This window comes from Neodiprion pinetum, chromosome 7 (genome assembly GCF_021155775.2).
Source record: "Neodiprion pinetum isolate iyNeoPine1 chromosome 7, iyNeoPine1.2, whole genome shotgun sequence".
Taxonomy (NCBI): Eukaryota; Metazoa; Arthropoda; class Insecta; order Hymenoptera; family Diprionidae; genus Neodiprion; species Neodiprion pinetum.
The window spans coordinates 16,403,332-16,427,878 of NC_060238.1; the positions used below are offsets into that span (position 1 = coordinate 16,403,332).

At 40.5% G+C, this 24,547-nt stretch overlaps 2 protein-coding genes across 3 annotated transcripts in view; one reads left to right on the forward strand and one right to left on the reverse strand.

Annotated features, from left to right (window-relative positions):
• Ntan1 (N-terminal amidohydrolase 1) overlaps nt 1-24,547 on the reverse strand; it is a 67,168-nt gene that overhangs the window by 23,326 nt on the left and 19,295 nt on the right. Inside the window, exon 2 of one of the 2 annotated variants that reach the window (XM_046635111.1) lies at nt 11,641-11,738. The gene's annotated coding sequence lies outside the window, so the exon portion shown is untranslated. Of the gene's footprint in view, nt 1-1,697; nt 2,516-11,640; nt 11,739-24,547 lie in introns of those variants that run through there. The other variant, XM_046635112.2, reaches the window with a different exon arrangement.
• On the forward strand, nt 12,423-14,775 carry LOC124223706 (uncharacterized). The gene is made up of 4 exons (XM_046635939.1): nt 12,423-13,089; nt 13,172-13,661; nt 13,780-14,243; nt 14,306-14,775. Exons 1-4 carry the CDS (start codon nt 12,423-12,425, stop codon nt 14,773-14,775), a joined length of 2,091 nt encoding a protein of 696 aa, XP_046491895.1.

The window sequence follows — 24,547 nt, forward strand, 5'->3', positions numbered from 1 at the left end:
CTATAACACCTTTTACCTGAACTATACATTTAAACAGAGATACGTTGAACATCCGAGAATAAACATACGGTATATAAGTGAGGATGACTTTATTTAGCTGACCCTCTGTTAAATGTTAGATTCGCATTACCTTTGAAGAAAAATAAAACCACTTCGCTCATAAAATTTTCAATCTGTGAAGACTATTTTCATACTCAATGCGGTCGTTCGCAAGGTCGTTGAGAGTGTAACACTGAAGCTAATATAATTATGATGGATCATAGAATTATGCTACTTGTATGCTTAATCTTGCAATGGGTATAGTGATCAATCGTGATACAGGGCTAATAGTCATAAATAGACATCAGCATCAGAAGCATAAGCCAACGACGTGCAGATACTCGCTAATCGGTAGTTACATATGTTATACGTATATACATTATTATTATTATATTATATATCAATATCGCATTGCCTAGCGCCGCATTGTACTTCACACTGCAGGAGTGTGCGGGGAAAAAAAAAGTTATAAAAATAAAAATCGTACATCCACCTTCAACCGGCAATAATAATAATAATCATAACAACAATAATAATAATCGCAGTGTAAAACCGCACATCAATTCTCGCGAGCCACGGCAGTGACACGTGACATGACGTACACGTTATCGGATTACCACAAACCAGTGCCGATTGAAAATGCTAATTTCGTCACGGTGGCGTCACGTCGCCTCGCACTGAACACGAAATGATTTTTTCTAAAGAAATTCAGACTATCTCTATCTGCGTATTATGTTGTCCGCTGTATGAGAATCTTCATAAATTGGAAAAAAACGGTCGAGTGATTTTTCTAATCTTCAATTTTTCACTACGAGAATATCTGTTTTATTTTCTATACTACAGATTTTTATTTGATTTCCAATTCCATTTCAAACAAGTCCAATTATCAAACTTCTCAAATATTTACATCGCTTCGTAGAAGTAAGGTCTTCTATATTTTGTAAGGTGTTTTCGAACGCGCTTGTACCAGATTAATACCAGACTGTTCATGAGTTATTCCAGTTTGGCATAAAACAAAAATGGGATAAATTGAATTTTTAAAAATTGACACTTAATTTGGTTATATCAAAATTTATATTTAAAAACACAAAACTTCGATGATATGAAAAATAATATTAAAATCCGCAAGTTGTACATCGAGTTCAGTTGTGAAGGTAATTTCATAAGAATGGTATAATTGATCCGTATTCTTAAATTTCAAAATCGTATTGTTATTAGAATTTGTAGTACGAACATACATCCATATAAGCTTCCGTAAATTTTGCTCAGTCACTGAGCGTTTTTACTTGATATTGTATAGTTTTCAGTTTCATTTTTTTCATAAAATGCTATTGTTTCAAATAAATTCAACTTCATGACTTTATTCACAATTTTCCAACTTCCGCTATATCCTTTCTGTTTCGACACTATTTTGTTTGAAACTAGAAAACAGAATTCCAAACAAGTGTACAATGTAAATAAAACTCGAGGAAAGATAAATAATTGAAACGCTCAGCTCTTTCCGCTGCAGGAATAAAATTCATGTATTATAATAAACATAAACAGTAGATCATGAAATAATGTTATTATAGCTATAATCTTATCATCATCATCGTCATATGGATCGCACTCCAACTTGCCCCATGGTCAGAAGAAATACAGTTACATGTTCAACCTACCTCGAATCAACAATATCGACAATACGAAGAAATTCTTTTAGAATTCAGCTGCGGATCAGGCACAAAATCCAATGTACCGTTAACCTGATGAACCCTCCGTGTGAACACTAGGTCTTTTAAGAAGCAGTCGTTCTCTGAAGATCAATTGTCACGAACAATACTTCCAAAGTTTTGAGTCCGCCAACTTTTGGATAACGTAGTTAACACTTTGAGAAGAAGCCCTGAATTATTTCCGATTTCTTGAAAGCCTCGAACTCTTCGAAAAACTGTAGAGACAAAATCTCTGAAGTAACAATTGTTCACACGGAGGGTTAATAGGACAGGTTTCACAGAAGCAACTGGTGCAACAGATCTGAACTTCTGTTGAATAGATCGAGTGCATCAATGTGCCAGTGTATGAGTTTAAAAAACGAACTTTGACACTAGGAAAACTGATCACTGTCAAGTTCCTCGCACATCGGTTTTCAAATTTTCGAAAATTCTCTTGGTCACTCACTGATTTTTTGTACATCAATAACTGTTAATCACACCGATCGAGGCCTTTATGAATATTTTTCAGGTATTCCAGAAGCTTTCCTCAAGTCTTCAGACACACACGTTGCAATCGGAATAAATATATGGTCACAGGATACGTGACCTGTATCTTTCTTCGCTCGGTCGATCAAGTTGCGATTATCGTTTTTACCACCGAAAAAGAATAATACACTTCACCACAGATATCCTGTATTATCATTACAGACAGATGCCGTACAGTACAGGATAGATGACCACTCGAATACAGTATGAGACTTGGGGACTCGGCTTGGTTCTCTGTTGCCTCGTCGTCGCCGCTTCGCTCATTAAGAAATCGGGGTAATTATGGCCTCTTATCAGCCGTGGTTTCGATTGGCTCGTGAACGGGACAAAAGCTGTTTAAGGTGGGGTTAAACACAGGCTTCGATCCAATGGGTATACAGCGACAGGGATTTCATCAGTATGAACTCATGAAGAAAATAACTTGTTTAGCTCACTCCGTTTATTACATATTGACGGAATCAGTACGCGGTATTTAATTTAATTTTAATCACCTTTTGCTTCATTTTCTTTCATTAAATTCACTCTTTTTCACCTCTTTTTTCTTCGCTTGCGCTGCATAATACATTATATACGTTCGTATATCTGTATTCTTTATTTTCATTCTTCTTCGTTTGACTTTAATCATTCGCTCTATCTCTTTCGGCAACCAAACGGCATACCGGGTGGATAAATTCATAATTCCATGCTTATAAATGGAAATACTGAGAATACTAACTGTACACACTAGTAATTTCCTATTATCAATAAATCCGTTCAACGATTAAGTATGTAATAATAACAATCATCATAATGACAAAGGTGATAAAGATGCCGGCGCAGAGATAAATCTCGATTATACCGGATCGCCGATGATTTTCCTTTGCGTGGTTGGATAAATATCGATGTAAGATTTTACCGCGAAGGAAATGGAGGATAAAGCATATCGAAAGAGGCTGATATTGTACACGCCTTGATAGTATTATACGTAGGATCGATCGCTTCAGAAACCGGTCTGAAAATGAACATTTTTTTACGACTTGCACATAACCACGTAACGTCTTCTTCGTAATATACTTATATACCCATCTGAATTATTCTACGTTGAGAAAATCTATGATAGAATGTTTTTTGCCAAATTACATATAGTCGAATGTCGATGCGTAAAATACAAATTTTTTGTACGTACATTTGCAATATAAAATTACAGGTCTATAGTTGTACTTATAATAAAGGAGTGGAATTTTCAAATAGTGAAATAAATTATAGTGGATGAAAAAATTGGCGGCACAGTTGGCAATTTTCAACAACAGATTTTAAAATTAGTAATTTTATTGGTAACAACGACGATCGTGCAATGCCACATATGTATTATATGGATTCGTGATTCCAAAGCGTGCAATTTGAATGAAAAATACATATTAATTATAGCTATACAGTATACATAATATACTTCCATGCGGCGTGGGAACTGTGTTTGTAATTGGCTGCCTTGTTCATATATGGGGCATTCCATTTGATATAAATAAATTTTAACTTTTGTCCTAGTATTCGTAAATTTTTCATCGCTTTTTTTTCAAACCATTTTTGGCTATGAAACTTTTAAACAATGAAAGCTTGCTCTTCCTACGAAATTTTATAATAAAAATCGTGAAAATTGTGAGTCAGGCGATGGCAATAATGTGAAGGTAATTCCTGAAAGTAGAAACGATATTTAGACTTCGTTTTTAACCTATTATCAAACTTTTTTTATTCTTGTTATTTCTGCAACGTGAATGAATTAATCGGAATTTCGCAAGTAAGATATCAAAAATAAACGGATTAAAATAATCAATAACTTTCTAAATTTACATTAATGAATTTTTTTTTCACACAAGATATAAAGTGAATGCAGATATTTTTCTTATATAAAAAACGTCATGATTATAATTTCATTCCTTAAGCAAAATATCGCGACACTTAATGAAGCTACAATTAGTAACGTTAACGCAACGAAATGTCAAGGAAAAAATTATTATGGCGCAATTTTAGAATGAATTTCAAGGAGTTGGCTTTGCAAAATATGTGTATATTTTACCCGTCATGATTTACTAAATTTCAGTTGCAAAGTAACGATATTTCCTAAACATGCACCGTCGCAGAAACGTTACCAACTTCATCCTCGTAACAGTTTTAATATAATGGTCTTAAAAAAATATGGCGAACTTTAATTCACAAATCGCAGTAAAAGTTCTCGATCCTATCAAACACATTTCCATCAGCAATACTATGCACTGCGTAAATTCTTCCCGGTTAAAAAATTATGGAAAAAGTTTAAGGTGAGTGTAAAAAATGGAAAAAATTTTATTCAAGTGTTTTAAACTCTGAACAACACTATAAAAATGTGTAACCCGAATCCGAAATGTCTAGGGTAAGAAGTTGGTCAAGTTATGGACAGCAATTCAATAGATGATGATGATTATAATTATTGTAGAATAATACGTAATATATGTAACTTTACACGCCTAATTGATGTAATAATATGGTAAAATTTCCTCACGATATTGCAGGATGAATATAATGTGAACTTATGGTGATCAGAAAAGGTTGGATGCGCATGCATCAGCATATGCACAAATTTTACACGAGTTGAAGGAGTGCAGCGTGCTCACGAATTGCTGCCAACCTAACGTTCATAATGATGGAACGAAATGCCCGTAACTCGTTAACGGCAGAATGTCCGTCACGCAAGAGGTTAGAAACCATTTCGTCAAACAGGAGGCAGTGTTGCCAGTCTGGTAATCGTGAATGTAGCAGCTTTATGAAAAAAAAATGTACTAGATAGATAGTAGAATGTACTGAATGGAATTCAACTATTGTGAGATTATGTTTTTTGCCACCAGATGGTGCTTTCATTGCTTTCACATTTTTCAGTGAGGCTGGGCCGTGTTCGACGGTTTCTTCTTTTTGATGAATTCCTTCAAAAAGATAGGAGCGCACGCGCAGAACGTACTTCCTGCTGCGCGAAACCGGCACATGCGTAAATTATTACAATAAGAATATAACCTCAAAACCTGGGTAAATTGGTCAAACCACGTGTCAAACACTATCGGGATTGTTTTTACTGTCGATTTTTTTTTATACCTAGAAAAAAAGATGTCTCAGAAGCAACAAGTTATGGTAACACGCATAACACACATTTTACCAGTTTTGTGGTTATATTCTCATTGTAATAATTTGCGCATGTGCCGATCTCGCGCAGCAGGAAGTACGTTCTGCGCGTGCGCTCCTATCATTTTGAAGGAATTCATCAAAAAAAAGAGACCGTCGAACACGGCCCTGGTCAATGAAAGGCTGTGTTTCCAACTTATCGGACAAATAGTTGTTTAAATAGTGCCAAAACAGTTCTTTAGATGTCACCACAATAATTCTTCATATTTCTCATTTTCAAGAGAGATGTTTGACGGTATTGAAAAATAAATACAGGAATACATAATATATTTAATTTTTTCGCCTTATAACGTAAACAGTTTTCCGAGAAATATATAATGATAATTACAGAACGAGGTAGAGGGACAGATTTAAGTATAAAGATCTTAAGAACTTTTACTTATATAATGTTTTTATTCTAAATATTCAGAACCACCAACTTGTGAAATAAGTGCGTTTGAAAATTGCAGACACTGTCTAATTCGCGCATATTTTCTCAGGAACCTCACGATTGATTGATTTTTAGCACGTTGTTTCGATTTCACGGACCATATTTAGAGATTTCGCTATCTGTTTTGAGATTTCGTCAGAGATCTTCGGATTTCCTTCAGATTCTGACTTGAACAATAATATTTCTCAATAACTTTAATTTCTTTATAACTCAAGTAATTTCTTTAGGGTTGGCAATGCTGCCGAAAAGGCTCTTTCGTCAGGCTCATACCCCATCTAGGTTAGGTACTATCTGTGCCCAGGTTACGACGTCAAACCGCATGGAGGGAAACATACGACCTTATAACGTGGTATTTAGAGAAATGTAGGGTATTACATTGGCATAGACAAGATGTCACATCGATTTAGTTAGAAAGTCAATATTGCCTAGAAAAACCGCGTTTCAAAAGTTGTATTAAAAATCACCAAAGCGTACTGAAATGTCTTTGAATTTACTAAAGAATCATGAAGTGTACTAGCGTATTAAAAACGTTTGAAATGTCCCAGTAAAGTACAATTGTACTAGAAACGGCAACACGACAAATAGGTTGGTAGCAGTTCGCAGCACGGACTGGATTGTGTTCACTCGTATAAAATCTTTTCACGTGTCGACGCATGCGCACTGGACCTTCCCTGTTCACCAATTATTCAGAGTATAACGAATGAGTACAAGTTCACTGGGCGATGAAGCCGTAAAGAGGAACACGTAATAACAACGATTTTGAGTAATAATTACAAACAACGATAACGGAAACGATAACAATAATCATATACTAATACACATAATTCAGAATCTTCTCCAAAATAATACGGTACGTGAAGTGAAATAACGATCAAATACGAATGCTAGTAGGAATATAACTATATTATGAAGAGATAAATTCCTGTGCTTAGATACGTGAAGTGAAATAACTATCAAATACGAATACGAGTAGGAATATCACTATATAATGAAGAGATAAATTCCTGTATTTAGAGCACAGATAAGAAACATCAGTAGGTATATACCATATTATATACATATTAGGAATTTCACGCTGTTTCAAGTGAGCAGCCTTCGAGGGAAGATTATTTCTCACGTAATACTGAAATTGCGAAGGAAACGCGATGTAAGATTTTAGATTATCAGGTTTTCGAATACCTGCGGTATCTCAAAATTTCGAGGTTGTATCGCATCCAGTTTACAGTTTACCAAAATTCTGCTAAATAAAGTGCAAAAAGAACTCTTCACCTACCAGATTGTGATTTTTTAATCAATGAAAAAAATACGAATAACCCACTTTTCCATATCTCTTTTAAATATTTCGTACGTTCAAACGATTGGCTACAAATATTTTTCGGAACAGTTAACGGTAAATAAAATAACTTGCTTCCAGTACGTGAGATAATCATGTGGTACTAGTACATGTGTATAAATTGATAGCTATATTAGTATAATAGTATACGTAACGCACGTAATACACATTATGATACGTACATTGTTTACATAAATAATCCCAATATATTGCAAAATGTTTTGCGATAATATTCATTACAACATATATTCAGCTGAGGTGGACTACTGCACGCATTGAAAAAACAAGTTCTGTAGATTGTTAACGCGATTGTACCTATCTCCGACACTGATAAAGATACACAGTTAAGAAAGTGTTAACATAGCCATTTGTAAACAACAATTTTTATTTCCAGTTCAGCTGTCATCGATTTTGCACATGCATAATGACGATTTATTTCAGAATATTTATTATTGTTAAAATTAAATCACATTTCAAAATTGCTTTTTTTTTGTCATTTATTGTTTGGAGGCAAGTGTAAAATGGTGAGATAATATGTTTTCTTTAGCGTTGTTAATAATATCTGTCGTTGAAGTTTAGTGTTTGAAGTTTTATTCCTGTATCACGGGAACGTTTTTAGTTAGACTTTAGTGAATATTTGTTTCAACTCATTTTCTTTTACACTACATGTTCATTTCATCCTTAAACAAACACATTCTATATTAACGTAACAAATTCTGTACACATTCTATTGGACATTCAAAACATTTCTATACTGGTTTGTTGCTGCAGGATTAAAAAGTATCGATGATAAATACCGATGCCTGTACACGATACGAGCGGTTTCTCCGATCAAGACACCCGATCTACTGTTTAGTATTTTAAATGTATGTCTTTGATAATTTACGACTAAGGAGGTATATCAGTCCGCAGTTATCTGAAGACCCGCGGTAACGAGTTTTGATAAATCTTTGAGAATCCCAATTCTCGACTCTCATTTCTCACTCCTCGCCGGCGTTTATAACCTCGCAGTTACATTATAACACCCATATAGATTTCTAGAAATACCATCAAGACTGCCGCTGCCGCCTCTATACAGGGGGGGCCAAGTGAACCACTTTTTGTACCTACTTCCTATCGGTCATTCGAGATAAATATCTCCAAGAGTATTAAGATAGGTGCAGGAAAAAAACGACAAACCCCAAAAGTAGGTATATGCATTATAAATTGTAAACTGTACAGGGTGTCTCAACAATATATATATATATATATATGTTTGCATTGCGATAGAAAGATTCGCAATTGAAGCAAGTTATATTACCAAAGTTCAAACGATATTATTGAAGTGGTTTTAACCCTTTAATTCACGCTGGGACGCTCAGCATCCCACCTTTTTATTTATTAAACTACTTTATTGGTAACAAATGCTGAGTTTTTTGGTGCCACATGGTCGTAGAAATATTTCCACGTCTAAAAAACATATAAACTTTATTTTTTTATTGAAAAAATAGTACATGTAAACAAATGGTCGTAAATCGTATTTTTTCACGACAAAAAGGATTTTCTGCTCATCTAGCATGAAAATCCGAATGCTAATTTTCACACAAGACTTAATACACACAACATTAGTTTTTTTGGTTATTGGTTTTATTTTTTCGCCATATTCAATCCGCCATTTTGAATTTTCAAATTTCCATTTCAAATTCGTAATCAGTGACCCCAAAGTCCACGAATGCAAAATTTCAAGAGAGAAGGACATGCAAGGAAAAATGTATGCATGAAAGGGTTAAACGAATAGTTATAATTTTTGCTTCAATAACACACCGCAACGTACTTTTGCATCCCTGCAGGTTGTAGCGGACGACAAGAAGAATCTAACGAGCCCTCGTTAAACCGTATTGAATACACCGTTCTCGAGATATCGTGATACGAATATTATGATCCGGTAGCGCGTTTCCGGTAGGCACGCTACTAGTCCAAGCAATTCGCGCGCGTTTGCGCTACTACGGTGGGTTTCTTTATCGGGAAATATGTCGAAAACGGTTCGTCCAAACATGTCGTGCAAGGGTTTGTTGAATTCGTCTCAATTACCAGCATAGTTTGGACGTGAAAAGAATACCCTATCGGTTTATCAATATGATAGAAAAACGATCTTGTTATTCACGTTTTTGAAAAACGACTGATTACGACTATTATTCGGACCAGCACCTTTACGAAACACCCTAAACTAGTGATGAGGAAGCAAAAAACAGAAGTCAAATATGTATACAGACAAAAATAAATGAAAAAACCCAACTAAGAAATTAATAATGAAAAAAAAAAAAAAAAAACTAACGGACTCAATTTCTTTTTTCTTCATTTAGAAGAGGAACGGGGAAATAATGACTGCCTGTTGATGCCGAGAGTAACTCTATACGTATGTTTGCCATGTATGCAGTGTTGCGAGTGTGCATACACGCTCTGTGCCTCTGAGGGCCCAGCAAGGATTTGATAGGGCAATAATTAGGGTAATGGTTACGTATCAGTTGGATTTCCGCGTGCCTCGACCGCCCCTCTTGTCCGTACATCGTGTATCTACGTCCATCCATCCGCCCGGTGTAATTTCACCGCTATTACAGTCACGAAGATCCCAAGAGGAGTGGAAAAGTAACCCCGTCGACAAGAAGAGGATGCGCGAGAGGCATACCTACGTACCTTTACGGATAGCTAATACAGTCCTGTATAAGTACGGTTAATGACGATAATCATAATAATGATAATAACAATGTCCATCAATGTGCACAGCTAAAAAAACATTTCAGCCGATATGCAGCTTGGCCGATTTTTGCTTATAGGCCAAGCAACGAGAATTTTTTCATGCCATAAAACTCGTCCGAAAACCAACTGTGCCATGATTTGAAATATGGTTTATAGATAAAAAAGGTACATGTTTCCAACTATCAGTTCTGATTTATTTTTGAAATTTTTTTCTTAACACTGCTTAAAACTGCAAAAACCGTTATTTATTAGTCTTTCATTTCTAGAATGAGAACAAATCAACCAAGCTTTCTACTCCGATGAGAAAATTTGTAGAAAATGAAAAAACCTTCAGAATGAGTTTTGGATGGACTCGGTCGGGGCATTTCTATCTAAGAAAAACCCATAAAAATAAGTTTTCGTAAAAACAATTAATAATTGCGCCAATTTACAAGTTGGAGCACAGACCATCCGCGAAATAGTAGTGAATAACATGTAGATTACGTGGGCGACGACAGTACAAAGTTCTCGTGTGAAGTCAGAAAAACGATAAGCGTTGAAAAAACGATAAAGAATGTGAAAAATAGTAAAACAAATTTTTTGTAGTTCGGAATGTGTAGAATTTCACGTCTTCAAACGGATCTTTTACAGTCGGTGTTCAAAGAGTCCGCCACCTTGAAGATTTCACCAAGATTTCAAATCTGTGCACATGCATACTTGGGCTTTGCGTTTTCCATAATTTTTTCAAATTCTGTTTATAATCACCGGAAATTTTTTTTGTTATATTTTCATCGCCAAGTTTATCGTTTTGTTGACTTCACACAAGAACTTTGTGCCGCTGTCTGCGGCTGAAAAAAAAAAACGTTGGGTCGAAGGTGATCACATCTGATTCATTACACTACGAACAAGCCCACGGTACCAAATCCTTTAAAGCCCTCCACAGCCGTTGGAAAGAGTTATTCGACCATGGGTTTCTTACCTCCAGATACTTGCCTAAGCAGTCCTTACACACTCTAAAAGTATGGCCAAAGTTAACATAAACACCCTGTATATACTTCTGATATAAACTGGAATGCACGAAACGAAGAGAAGGAAGAGAACGTCGAATATGTTCGTCGGAAGTCGATCGCGACTGTACGCCGGAGATCTTATATGGGTTACAAAGGAAGGCATTATATCGTCGATTGTCCTTTGATTGAACTCGTAGCATAAAGATGATTATTGTCAGAGCTCGTACCTAAGTACCTACCTATTACCTATAGTCCATGGATTTAGGAAATATATATTCATGCCTCGAGATTCCATGAGGTTGGTCAAAAATTGGTCAAATGAAATGTTATAAAGAGACTCGAATGGCTTGAATTTTTTTAATACGTTATTCTTTTATTGATACAATACAACCAATCAAGTTTAATGTTAGAAAATTACTACCAGTTACAACCCATGATTATTGAGCATATGAAATTTCGCAAAGCTTTACTTATTTCTGATCCATTTTTTTTTTTAGTCGAAAGATGAAACTCTGTAGAGGAGAAGAAATCACTACAAGATTCGAATTTATTAGTCAAGATCCAAATGCATTCAACTATGAAGGTGACTAGAAAAGTGCGAAATAGGAGATCAATTTTGACTTAACACAAAATTTTATACTCGTATCTATAATATATCATACGTAGGTAAAGGGGTGATCGATATCCGCTTACCTGGAGTTATCTCAACTCGATGACGAGAGTCCAGCTAGTTAGAATAACTTTCCCCGGCCTTCATTTCACGAATAAACGCTTCTTTCATTTCGTATCTCCTGGAAAAAATTTTTTTTAATTAATATAAAAGAAAGAGAAGAAACAAAACAAAACAGAAACCATTAAAGACCTGAATAAAAAAATGCAGAGGCCCTTTTTAGGGTAAAGGTTATTGCAGGCGTTCTCAATCAACTCGGCCACTTTTTTTTTTATCCTCTCGGATCTATTCCATAATGGGTTATAAAGTAGTACTACTTGAAGGTACTCTCTGTGAATTTTTTCAGATTATTACTACTACTACTACCACTACTACCACTACTATCACTACTCCCGGGGGTGAAACCCAACACCTACCGGGCGCGTCCCCAGGCTGCGGATCGGGGAACGTCCTAACCGGCCGCAAGACCGACGGACAGGAGTGAAACAAAATAACTCCCGCGGACAAAAAGAGGTGCGAAGAGGAAGGGAAACCGCCATAAAAAACCAGGGTCACGTAGACCAGCGAGTGTAGTGACGCTGCCCGTAAGGGATGTGCGAAATGATCTGCACAACGCAGTGTACGTGGTAACTCCCGGCGTCTACGCGCCGCACCCAAGGGAGCGTCAGGAAACCGATGAAGGAAGAGTGTGCACGGCCGGGGCGGATGATCTTTCCCGCCCCAATGGTCAGAAGATGACCACCCCTCCACTTCCTGAGGCTTCGCGTTCGGAGACGACCTCTCGCTCTGGAGTATATTCTAACATATGAATATCCTAAAACCAAAACAAAATCAAAACAAACCGGAAGATGACGCCCAAGACTTAACCTCTCCAAGCGCACAACACGATGACCCACTCCGGCAACATACGCTCGCCCGCGACACAGCAATCGGACAAGAGGACAGCAAGCTGAGTGTACTGCACACGCTCATCACGGAGACAATTAGCTTAATAAAGGCAAAGCGCACCGTACCTACGGAGGTCACGAAAAACATCGGAGAGGCACTCGGGCTGCTCTCCGACGCGCTAGTCAACCGCAAAGCCTGGAAAGACGCCCAGCGCAGACTTACATACGCTGAAAACGAAGAGAGAAAAGCCCTACACGGCAAACTGAAAGAACGCGAAGAGACCCTCCTAGCAAACCACCCAGAAGTGACACCACGCTCCGCGCGAAGCAAACGGCCGGCAAACAGCCCGCCCGCAGGTCCAGAGGAGGACGTGTCAAGGCACCAACACGGCAACTTCGCACTCGTCACCCGCAGACAAAAGAAGCAGCGCACCAACGCGCCCCGCGACGCACCGACAGCACAGCAGATGACCACAGCAGCTGGGGAAGCGCAGACCATGCCCGCAGAACACCCAAGGGCCAAAAACAAAAACCCGAGCGCACGGAGCAGACACTCCAATGCCGTCCTAATCAAGCCAGCGGAAGGCAAAACCTACGCCGACCTCCTAAAGGACATCAAGACGAAGGTCAATCCTGACAAACACAAAACGTGCATACGCACAATCAGAGACGGGGGATGGTGGGATACTGCTGGAGCTGGACCGGAACTCTGAGCACAGCAAATCTTTCACGGAAGCCGTCACCACCGCGGTCGGCGCCAGTGGGGCCGTCAAAGACCTCACCCCAGCTATCACTATTGAGATACGTGACATCGACTCCGTCTCCAGCGAGGACGACATCCGAGGAGCGCTAACACGCGACCTAAGGGAAAACGCAGACATTAAGAGAATAGGACTCTCCAAAAATATCATCCGTGGACAACGCATGGCCTTCGTCGAGCTCAGCGACCACATGGCCCAGAAGATCCTTTCCACCAACCGCATCAAGATCGGCTGGATAGCCTGCCGCGTAAGAATACACGAAGCCGTCCAGAGGTGTTTCAAATGCCTTGGGTACGAGCACGTCTCGAGGAACTGCTCCAGGCCCGACCGCAGCAACCTCTGCTACAAGTGCGGTGAGGCCAGCCACAAAGCCGCTTCCTGCAACGGAACACCCAAGTACGTACTGTGTGCTGAAATGGAAGGACGAAATAGCGACCACATCTCTGGCACCGCGAACTGCACGACCTATCGCGGATCTAAAAACAATAAGGCAAAATGATAACTGTCCTCCAAGCGAATCTACAAAGAGGGTGGACAGCCCAGAACCTGATGCACCAACACATCACAGAGAAAGGGTATGCGTACTGGCTGAACAACACTCCGACACACCGACCCCTTACTGGATCCCAGACAATACCGGCACAGCCGCTATCTGGATCGTAAACCCGGACCTGCAAGTCGTGGGCACTGGGAAGGGCGACGGCTTTGCCTGGGCCAAACTCCAGGGCTACACCATTTTCAGCTGCCATCTATCGCCGAACGAAGACATTCATACCTTCCGACGTAAGCTCGGCGAGATAGAGGACACAGCGCGACAAATCGGAGGAGAGGTCGTTATCGCCGGAGATCTGAATGCCAAGTCGACGGAATGGGGTATGGATCGAAGCGACACCAGGGGGAACGAGGTATCGGACATGACGGCCCGCCTTGACCTGGTCATCGTCAATGAAGGAAACACTACGACCTGGAGGAGGCCTGGCCAGCGGGGATCCATCATCGACGTCACCTTAGCCACACCGAACACTGCTGCCGTCATTCAGAACTGGAGAGTTCTGGAAGACTACAGCGCGAGCGACCACCAGTACATCCAATTTGGAATCTCCAATGCCAAGCCAATCAGGGCCGACACCGGACACCTGCGAAAGGGATGGACGAGAAGAAACTGGACGAAGCGAAGCTCATGGAATTCCTCCAGGAAAAACAGAGGACCGCGGAGGCCCTTACTAAAGACCACAACCTGGATGCCGAGACCCTAGTCGAGAAGACGATGAGCCTCATCACGGTGGCCTGCAGCACATCCATGCCTGCTAGGCCCCGCCGAGGCAACAGACGGCCAAATTATTGGTGGAACAGCGAGATTAGAGAGCTCAGAGCAAAGTGCCTGGCACTACGACGAAAGTTCGTCAGAGCCAACCGGGGACGACAGCCAGGGCAGCCTAATGCACTGGCCGACGAATTTGACATTGCTAAAAAAGACCTCAAAAAGGCTATCAAAAGCAGCAAACGATAAAGCTGGAAGAACCTGTGCGCAGAACTGGATGAGGACCCATGGGGCAAGGCGTACCAAATTGCGGTCAAGGGATTGGGCAAGCAGGCACCCGTACCCCTCATGGACTCGGCCACGACCAAGAAAGTCATAGAGGACCTATTCCCACGACACCCACGAAGACCGCCCAAAAAAAGAAACTGGACAACAGTGGCGGCACCACCGTTCACAACAGAGGAACTGCAAGACGCCGCACGTACGCTTAAGCCAGGAATGGCCCCAGGACCGGATGGGGTCCCAACGAGCGTAATAAAGAAAATCGCCGAAAAAATGCCGAAAATACTGCTCGGAATGTACAACGCCTGCCTTTCGAGCGGAACCTTTAGCAGAAAATGGAAGCGACAACGGCTGGTGCTGCTCGACAAAGGCAAAGGCCCGCCGATAACCTCAGCCTCGTACAGGCCGCTATGCATGCTTGACATAGCCGGCAAGCTATTCGAAAAACTAATCAAGACACGACTAACCGCAGCGGTGGAGAGAGCCGGTGAACTCTCAAACAACCAACACGGCTTCAGGAAACGGCACTCGACAGTCTCGGCTATAGACCAAGCCCTGGCCTTCGTAACACAAGCATGGGCAGGGAACCACAGATCCCGGAGAGTAGGTGTCCTCATCACGTTTGACGTGCGAAACGCCTTCAATCCCGTGGACTGGGAAGACATACTCGACGCACTGAGATATGACTTTGGAGTGGACGAGTACATCCGGGACATGGTGGACGATTATTTCCGCGAACGAGAGCTAATATCCAACACAACAGAGGGCACGCTCACAACCGAAGTGACGGCTGGCGTCCCGCAGGGCTCTGTCCTGGGCCCGGATCTCTAGAACGTGCGATACGACGACCTACTAAGGACCGAACCAACACGGGACACGTACCTTGTACGATATGCGGACGACGTGGCTGAAATCGTCCTCGTAAACAGCAAGGAAGACGCACACCAGAAGATCGACCGTCTAGTAGAGAGACTAAGTGACTGGCTGAAGCGGCACAGACTCGAGCTAGCCGCCAGCAAAACTGAGATGGTTGTCCTTACCAGACAACGCTGGTTCGAGAAGCCGTTCACAGTAAACATCGGTGGAACCAACGTCACGGCGAAACAATCAGTTCGCTACTTGGGTTTCCAGCTCTACGAAAAATTGACATACTTCGAACACCTTACCAGAACGGCCGAAAAAGCAAACGAAATAGCAGCAAGCTTAGCGCGGATAATGCCAAACACTTCGGGGTCCCGATACGCCAAGCGGCGACTGTTACAGAGCGTGGTACACTCGGTGATATTGTACGGTGCCAAAATCTGGGCAGACCAACTTACCCAGGAAAAGTACAGACAAAAACTCGCGGCAGCACAAAGACGGGCCGCCCTCCGAGTCGCGTGCGCGTATCGCACAACCTCAGAAGCGGCAATCCTAGTTATAACCAAGACGATACCAATTGACCTTATGGCGAAAGAACGCGAACGACTCCAAGAACGACGCTCAGCAGGTACTCTCGACGATACAACTCGAGAGCTCGAGCGGAAACAGACGCTAGAGAATGGACACGCAGGTGGCAAAACGCTGACACAGGGAGATGGACGGCCAAACTGATCCCAACGATCGAACCATGGATCGACTGCAAGCACGTAGAGCTCAACTACCACATCACGCAACTGCTCACGGGCCATGGCCTCTTCAACGCCTACCTGCACCGTATGGGGATAGTAGATAGCCCTAGGTGCGAGTACTGCCCGGAAAACATTGACGACGCCTGCCACACCCTCTTCCACTGCAGTAGGTGGGAGGCAGAAGGAGACAGGGCCGATAGAGCCATTGGAGCCACACTTAGCCCGGATAACCTGACCTCTCAGATCATCGAGTCTGAGACGAAATGGCAGTCAATCATAACCTACGCAGAAAACGTGCTGAAAGCCAAAAAGCTAGAGCATCCAACCACTGCGAACGCCTAGGAGCGCACCCCAGGCCAGGCTGAAGTAATGCGAAAGCGGTTTCCAGCTCGACGCCCCTCCCCAACAGGAGGGGCGAAAAGAGGAATGTTTTTAGCCAGTAAAAATCTGGCACTACCGACAAATACCATCCTGTCGGTGTCTTTTCGAAGATTTTTTTAACCTCTTTAAAAAAAAAACTACCACTACTACCACTACTACTACTACTACTACTACTGTCTTACAATAAAAGTAGGGTCAGTACAGTAATGTGTGACTCAAAGGGTCAAACCTGCGAGGAAACCTGTTAAATCGTAAACTAGTTACATAAAAATAGAAAACTGCAATAAAGTTACAGGGTTGATCGCATCAGGACCAGGGGGTTGACACACAGTAATTCTAGTGGTCCTCGAAATATCTCCGGCCGCTAGTGACACTGGTAGTCAAGTGGCTTATATAGTCAATGGGGCTGACGACTATCAGCACCACGCAAAATAGGTATACATATGGTCATTAAGTGACCATATTTTCATGGTTAGGACAGCCGCGAGTATCCGGGGGGTGATCAGGACGATGATTAGGTATTTAAATTCGTTCGACATTACACATATGTGTGCAACGTCTGCCTCAATCCCCGTCTTTCTGTCTGCCTTCGTATAATCGTTTCGAGGTTGCGTTGTGTATACATACAATGTAAATCGGTATACATGCGTATACATAAATTAATTCAGCTTATATATAGCGGGAACTGAGAAGCACCTGCGCATAAAATAACCTTTATACTGTTTGAATTTCTTTGCATGCAAGTACATACATACATATGCTTACACACCACATGTTTACACATACGATGTACGAGGATATGTGGAATAGAGACAGAGAATTCCTTATAATATATGCTAATCGTATATAAGAGCTGCCTGCAAACCATATTTACACACAGTGGCGAATATAAATATATAGATCTGGTATATAATCCGTATGCATGCGTATATGGCATACGTGTATGTACCGAGGAGATACACTTCGAATTGCTTACTGCATATTTATATATATCGCACATCACTTCCGTCGATTGTTTTCATTGCCATCGCATCATTATCGTTACCCATTAAGCAACAACCTCGTCCACCGTTCATCAATAATAATCACACCGACTGATTGTGAACTTTGCTAGAAATTAATGTAAAAATTCGCAGATAAGCGATTTATAGAGAAAGAATTGCTAACGATTGCACGAACCGTCGTCTGCTAACATTCAATGCACACGCGCTACAATCCGAGACCAGTTCTTTGCCAGTGCGACCAACCGTCATAAATGTAGACGACAGTTCGCTCCGATATACGTAACCTCAAAACATTTTACAGCCATCGGTGGCAGTTGTGTTCAACTCACAACTGTAAAAAAATTTGAGGTTGCACACATTGCGGTTGTAGCGCGTGCGCATTAAATGTTAGCAGACGACGATCCGTGCAATCGGGTGCGTTCCGAAATTACCTTCCAGCGCTGTCAACGATCTTTTATCTCTTTTGCGCCGCCGTGTTCGTTACTAGCTTTGTTTCTGTCCTAGGGAGTTTTTAGCGCTGCCATCGTGTTTCGGAACGTACCCATCGTTAGCAAATCATTCTGTATATATGTATGGAGTATGAATACATGTATCGAGGTACATGCGCGAATACTAAGATATTTTTCATGTTCTGACAATAGTATTTAAAAAAAAGTACTCGAAGATCGCTTCGATATTAATTTTTCATTTAAATCGACCAGACTCCCTAAAAAAAGTTATAGTTAGTGAAGACTCAAGAGCCAAGAGACGACGAATTCCGGCAATTTGTCGGTAAATAGTAGAGTCCAAATTGATTGTGTGCCCTGAAAAACCTAGATGCATTGTATTTATTCCGTTTTATCGACTATTTTCAAGTTTTTATCAATAATATAAAGGTTTCTTGAGTTACTTATATGAATACGGCGTCATTTATGAACATATACTTCAAAATATATGGTATGGCAGAAAGGAACGCAACGAAAGTATGTCTAGATTCGCGGCAGCGAATCGCCGCCAAGTTATAAAGGCGAAAGCTAGCCGAGGATATATTATTATTTACGTAATCAAGAGCCTCAAAATTTTTCTTCAGTGGTATGGTCGGTAGAAAAATTACACTTTTTATCAATTTTATTGCGAAATAGACGTGTATTGAGTATTTATCAAAGCATTGTATTCGTAGGCTACGAAAATCTCTCAGGAAATTCGAAAATCAAAGACACCGGAATCATAAACAAAAGTTTAGACGTCGATACTTCACTTCAAATCGATCCCGAACGGCTAAAAATGTAGTAGATTCTTTCGATTTCACAATAAGTTACCTCGTTTTATTCGGAAGACTATCTTCTACAGAGCCACTGAAACACATTTTTATAATCATGCTGCACGTCGACAAATATTTAATTTTGAAACATCGCACCAGTATTTATTACAGTCATCAAATGACAGTATTGACGTAATAACCGTAAAGAACAAAAATCTGTTTCAGTGACTTTATAGCATATAATCTTCTGCACAAAATAAACAATCGTAAAATGAACTCGAACAAACCTGCTAGATTTTTAACAATTTTGAAGCGATTCGGAATAAAGCATCACTATCTAGTCGTAAGGAACTGTCTGAAATTTAAGAACTGTCTATGTTTTTGTATTTCTAAATGGATATTTCGAGCTTGAGAATATAGTAACTTCATGAATATTCAATGTACGATCGACTCGAAGTAAAATTTAAAAAAAATACTTTAAGAAATTGCTATCGAATGTCGTTTCATGCCCATGATATCTTAGGCCAGTCAATAGCTATTATTGCATCGCACTAAATTACAAGAGTTATTTTATTTTTTTAATCATGTTTAGCATCACGTACCGGGTATAAAGTCACAAAATCTCCCCGACCAGCATAGAAGATAACTGTTTTATCCTCGGAGTCCGTAGGGTTATTTCTATTTTAATCGTCACGCTAGAGTTAGGTATTTTCTAATCAGTCGCTCTAAAGTTGAGTGAATTTTATTAGAGGCCATCGATATGCGACTCGGCCGTGTCGAGAGATGAAAAGCGATAGCCCATCTACGCGAGCAACAAGTAGGTACACCTATACGGACTCGCATTATGTAGAGCAGTCGTCGAAGTTTGAAGGGTCTGAAGGCATCATCGAGCAGAGGGAGGAAGGAAGACACTTCCTCCTCGGGCGAACCCCACCTGCACTGCGCATACTGAAAACGTTGTTATAGTAGGAGACGACTATGCGGGGCTCGATATGCAGCAGCATCCACATTCCATAGAGTGGAACAACCGGTACAAGGTACAGTGACTCTCATTGCATTCTCGCCATACACTTAGGTATATGTACGTCAATAGTTTGTTGCTTGTGTGCACGTTCAGGGAGAAAGAGAAGGACAGAAAGACATTGAGCAAGGAGCCAGGGGAGGAGAGCGGGGGGGGGGGGGGGGGGGGGTAATTACGAGCCTAGTGCAACACAACGCGTAATCCCCCCCACCCCCCCTATACGCTCGCCATTGGATTTGGACCAGCGTCTGATATGGCGGAGGAGGATCGATTCTACAGAAATCAGTTCTACAGGGTAAATATTCCACAGAATATATTCTTATACAAAAAGGAATTCCAGATTCGTATCGGAAATAATCCTGCACGAATTATTCTACAGGAGAATTGTTCTACAGAATGTTTTTCTACGGAATTGTTTTCTAGTTTCACACATCACTATTACAATACCCGATCGACACAACACACGCATAAATCTCTCTATCTAATAAAAAAGTTTCAAACAAATGAACGTAGAAAAAGATTATAATAACAATAGTAAAAAAAGATTATAATAACAATAGTGAAAAAAGATTATAATAACAATAGTATACGCATGAAGTTGGCGGTGGGGTGAGATACCGAAAACAAAACAAAAAGCATCTAGCAAACCCTTTGACAGCTGTCATCGGCTGTTTATGACAGTCTTTGACAAATATCTTTATAGGTATCTGTTTCTAACGCGCAAAAAATGAACATGCAAACGAAAATTATAACGATGATTCCCGACAGGAATTGTCTTTTTCGCGCGTTGGCGTATTGTGTATACGGCACTCAAGATCGACACGCAGAGGTGAGACTGAGTATCGTTTCAAATATAGTGGATAATTGGTCTACATTTGCGGGTTTTATTACAGGTAATGAGTCAAGCGGTGCTGTGATTAGGTGACCTAGTGATTACAAATCACATATGAATAAAAATGCAATATATGCAGCTGCGGAAATTTTTAAGATATGTTAAATCGAGTATCGCGAAGAACAAATTCATCCACACCGGATCGGATCACAAAATGGAACACAATTCTCGCTACTCTTCACCGGTGACGGAGAGAGTGGACACTTTGATGTCTTCAGAACCAAAATAAAATTCAGATAGTGAGTAATAAGTATGAAAAGTAACAATCAAATAATAGTAAATCTAAATATATCACCAAACAGTCAAAAGGACAGCCAGGATTTACGATGACATTGGAGAAAGGAGGAGTTTCAAGCAGCAGACAAGGCGATGAAGATGGTGGATGGTCGGAAGTATCACAAAAGAAAGAGGAAAATAAAATTGTAAGTGCGAAGAACCAAATAAGCCATAGAATAATATCCACCAAATATTCGTATAACCAGGAAAGAGGACGACCAGGATCGATGTTGACCACAAGAGAAAGAGGTGTTTTGCGGAATGAACATCAACGCAAATATAGAGAAAAAAATAATATAAAGAAGGGGATTTTGGAGAATAACCGGCAGAGCGGCAGTAAAAATAATTCAACGAAGGGTGTCGAAGAATTAGAAGAATCGATTGCGATGATTGATTCGGAAAATAAATCGAGAGGACGACCAACCAATGTGATGTACATAGAAGAGCGAAAAATTAGACGACGGGAACAGCAGCGAAAATATAGGGAAGCGAACAAAAAATATCATACTGGCTTTTCAAACAACGAACAGAAAGGAGGAGTTTCAACCAGCAGACAAGGCGATGAAGATGGTGGATGGTCGGAAGTATCACAAAGGAAAAAGGAAAATAAAATTTTAAGTGCGAAGAACCAAATAAGCCAGAGAATAATAAACAAATATTCCTATAACCAGGCAAGAGGACGACCATGATAGATGTTGACCACAAGAAAAAGAGGTGTTTTACGGAGTGAACAGCAACATAAATACAGAGAAAAAAAAAATATAAAGAAGGTGATTTTGGAGAATAACGGGCAGAGCGGTAGCAAAAATAATTCAGCAAGTCAAGGAGATAGACAGATATCAATAGAGAAGGAACACCAATGTTCAACCAACGAATGGAAGCTTAGATTGATGAAAAAAAGAAAAGTAAGCACAGAAGGAATTGAAGTGGACAGCAAGTGCAAGACCTGTCATTAAATCAACATGAAGGAATTCGCCTGTCTACTAGACAATGCGTAAGGAAATAGTGAGGCGCGAAGCGCCGAACAACGAGGCGCGCAGTGCCGAGTGCCCGAGGCGCGTAGCGCCGAGATGGGGTTGGCGCGCTAAGCGCGCAGGGGCGAAGCCCCTAGTTCAATACAAATAATTTAAATTAAATTGCATCAAAATGTGCCAAATTGACGATTAAATATATGACTTTGACGATTCGGCGATTGCTCTGAATGTGTGTTGTGTCAAACACAATCTGTAGAAAAATATTTTATAGAAAAAGATATGTGGAAAATTAGTCTGTAGAACAATTCCCATATAGAAAACGATTCATGCAGGATTATTTCTAATGTGGATCTCGAATTCCTTTCTTTAGAAAAATATTACTGTAGAAATGAGTCTGTAGAACATATTCTGTAGAACATTTGCCCAGTATAACTGACTTCTGTAGAATCGAATCGCAATCTATATGGCCAGCATCGATCCCTGCAATATCACCATCGCCACCATAAGAATGCTTTCACGGTAGGCGCAAGCCCAAATTTCGAATGATCATTTTGAAATATTCATGCACCAAGTTGAAGTTCGCAACGTCGATACAACGATGAATTTTGGAGAATCATCGCCACCTCAAATTTTCCGATAATATGGATTTCATTAAACCATAATAAAGTAAACATGTAACCTTATACTCATATTTTGATAACTGAACTCCTTCAAAGTCATTCGAACCGGTTAAACTTCCGTGGCTACGCGATGGCACGAAATTGACCAATCATTTTGAATCAATTAACAAACAATTGAAAACAATTAACCTTCACTTTCCTTGCACCGAGAGGAGGCATTTCTTCGGTACAAATATTTTTTGTTTAGGAAAGATGATTACAAATAACCGCCAGACCACTCGTCAACGTTAGTGCAAGTCCCATCGATAGGGACAAATTTGGCCACTCGCGGCGCTACTCGTACTCGCACTTGGTCCCTATACGATGTAAATCCTTTCAATATCATATACGGAAATTTTCCGTAAATAATTATAATCATTGTCGAAACTGTAAATATTTGGTACACAGCAACAAATTTTCAGTTGGGATTACTGTACAATCCTCGTAACTACTTTCATTTTTCACCCCAACCAAATCATATTGTCCGGATACAAATTGAAAGTAGGTTCCGCAGCAGTAGTCAGATAATCCAATATTTAGTACCCAGTGGCGGACGAAGAAGGATTGGCAAATTACAACCCCTCCCCCCAGTCCGCCATTGCTAATACTATTTACAACTAATGTGACATCGGATTAAAAAATCTGAAATAAAACGCTAGAGAATAGGCAAACAATGTACTGTGTAAGTCAGGTTGCGACACAATAGGCGGGATCATTATTTCGTTTGAGAGCGTTTTATAATAGTATATTATTTAACATCTGCTGGGAAAGTTCGATTTTCGAGTCATGTGGAGCGTGCGTGCATTACCCCATTTTCGAAGAGTGCGGTAAAACGACGTCGACGCGTGTTCATAGTTGAAATGGATTTTGGAGTTAAAAATAGTCCTTTCTGTACTGCACGTATGCAGAGTCGCAAACAAATCTGATAACACGTGGCCCTAACCTCAATTTCGTGCATCGTAAAACAAAACGCGTAAGATACTCTTGTTATATAAAGAATCATGTCAACGAAGATCGAGTCACATAGAAGCGTACGGCTTATGAGCCGCTTGAAGCAAAATTTTCCGCGACTCGTAAATCTGTAAGATGGCTCTATCGTCGGTCGACAATAGAGAACACGATCACCCCAACTCGCCGGTCGGAGCCAACACACCGACACTGTACGCATTAGTATAGAGCGCTGTAGGTGAGCCACACAAGCAAAGGCGCCACTAGCGACACCTAGCTGTTGGGGTGATAGCTCGTCCGAGCACCCCAACTTTTCTTGCTTCAAATAGCCTGCAAGCCGTACGCTTCTATGTGACTCGATCTTCGGTGATCATGTGCTACAAGGACATAACGGTTTTTTCGCCTAGCGTATTTTCAATATTCGTCTTCGACTACGACTCATGTTACAAACTGACGCTCGGTCCGAAAAGACCGAATTTGCATCCTTGTTACGCAATATGCTATTGTGAGTCTCATATTACTCGTGGGCCAAAATGTTACCAATCGTTTATTTATGTGCGTTCGTTAAAACTGTGGGCTACTGAATTGTGTCCCTTAGGACAGTGGGCCATTGGGCCATCCCCATATTTAAAGATTATTATTAAGCCCTCTTAAACGACAGAAATGACTAAAAACAGTTATAATTCCTTAATGGGCGTATTCTAAGGCATGTGATTCGATTATTGTTTGGTATT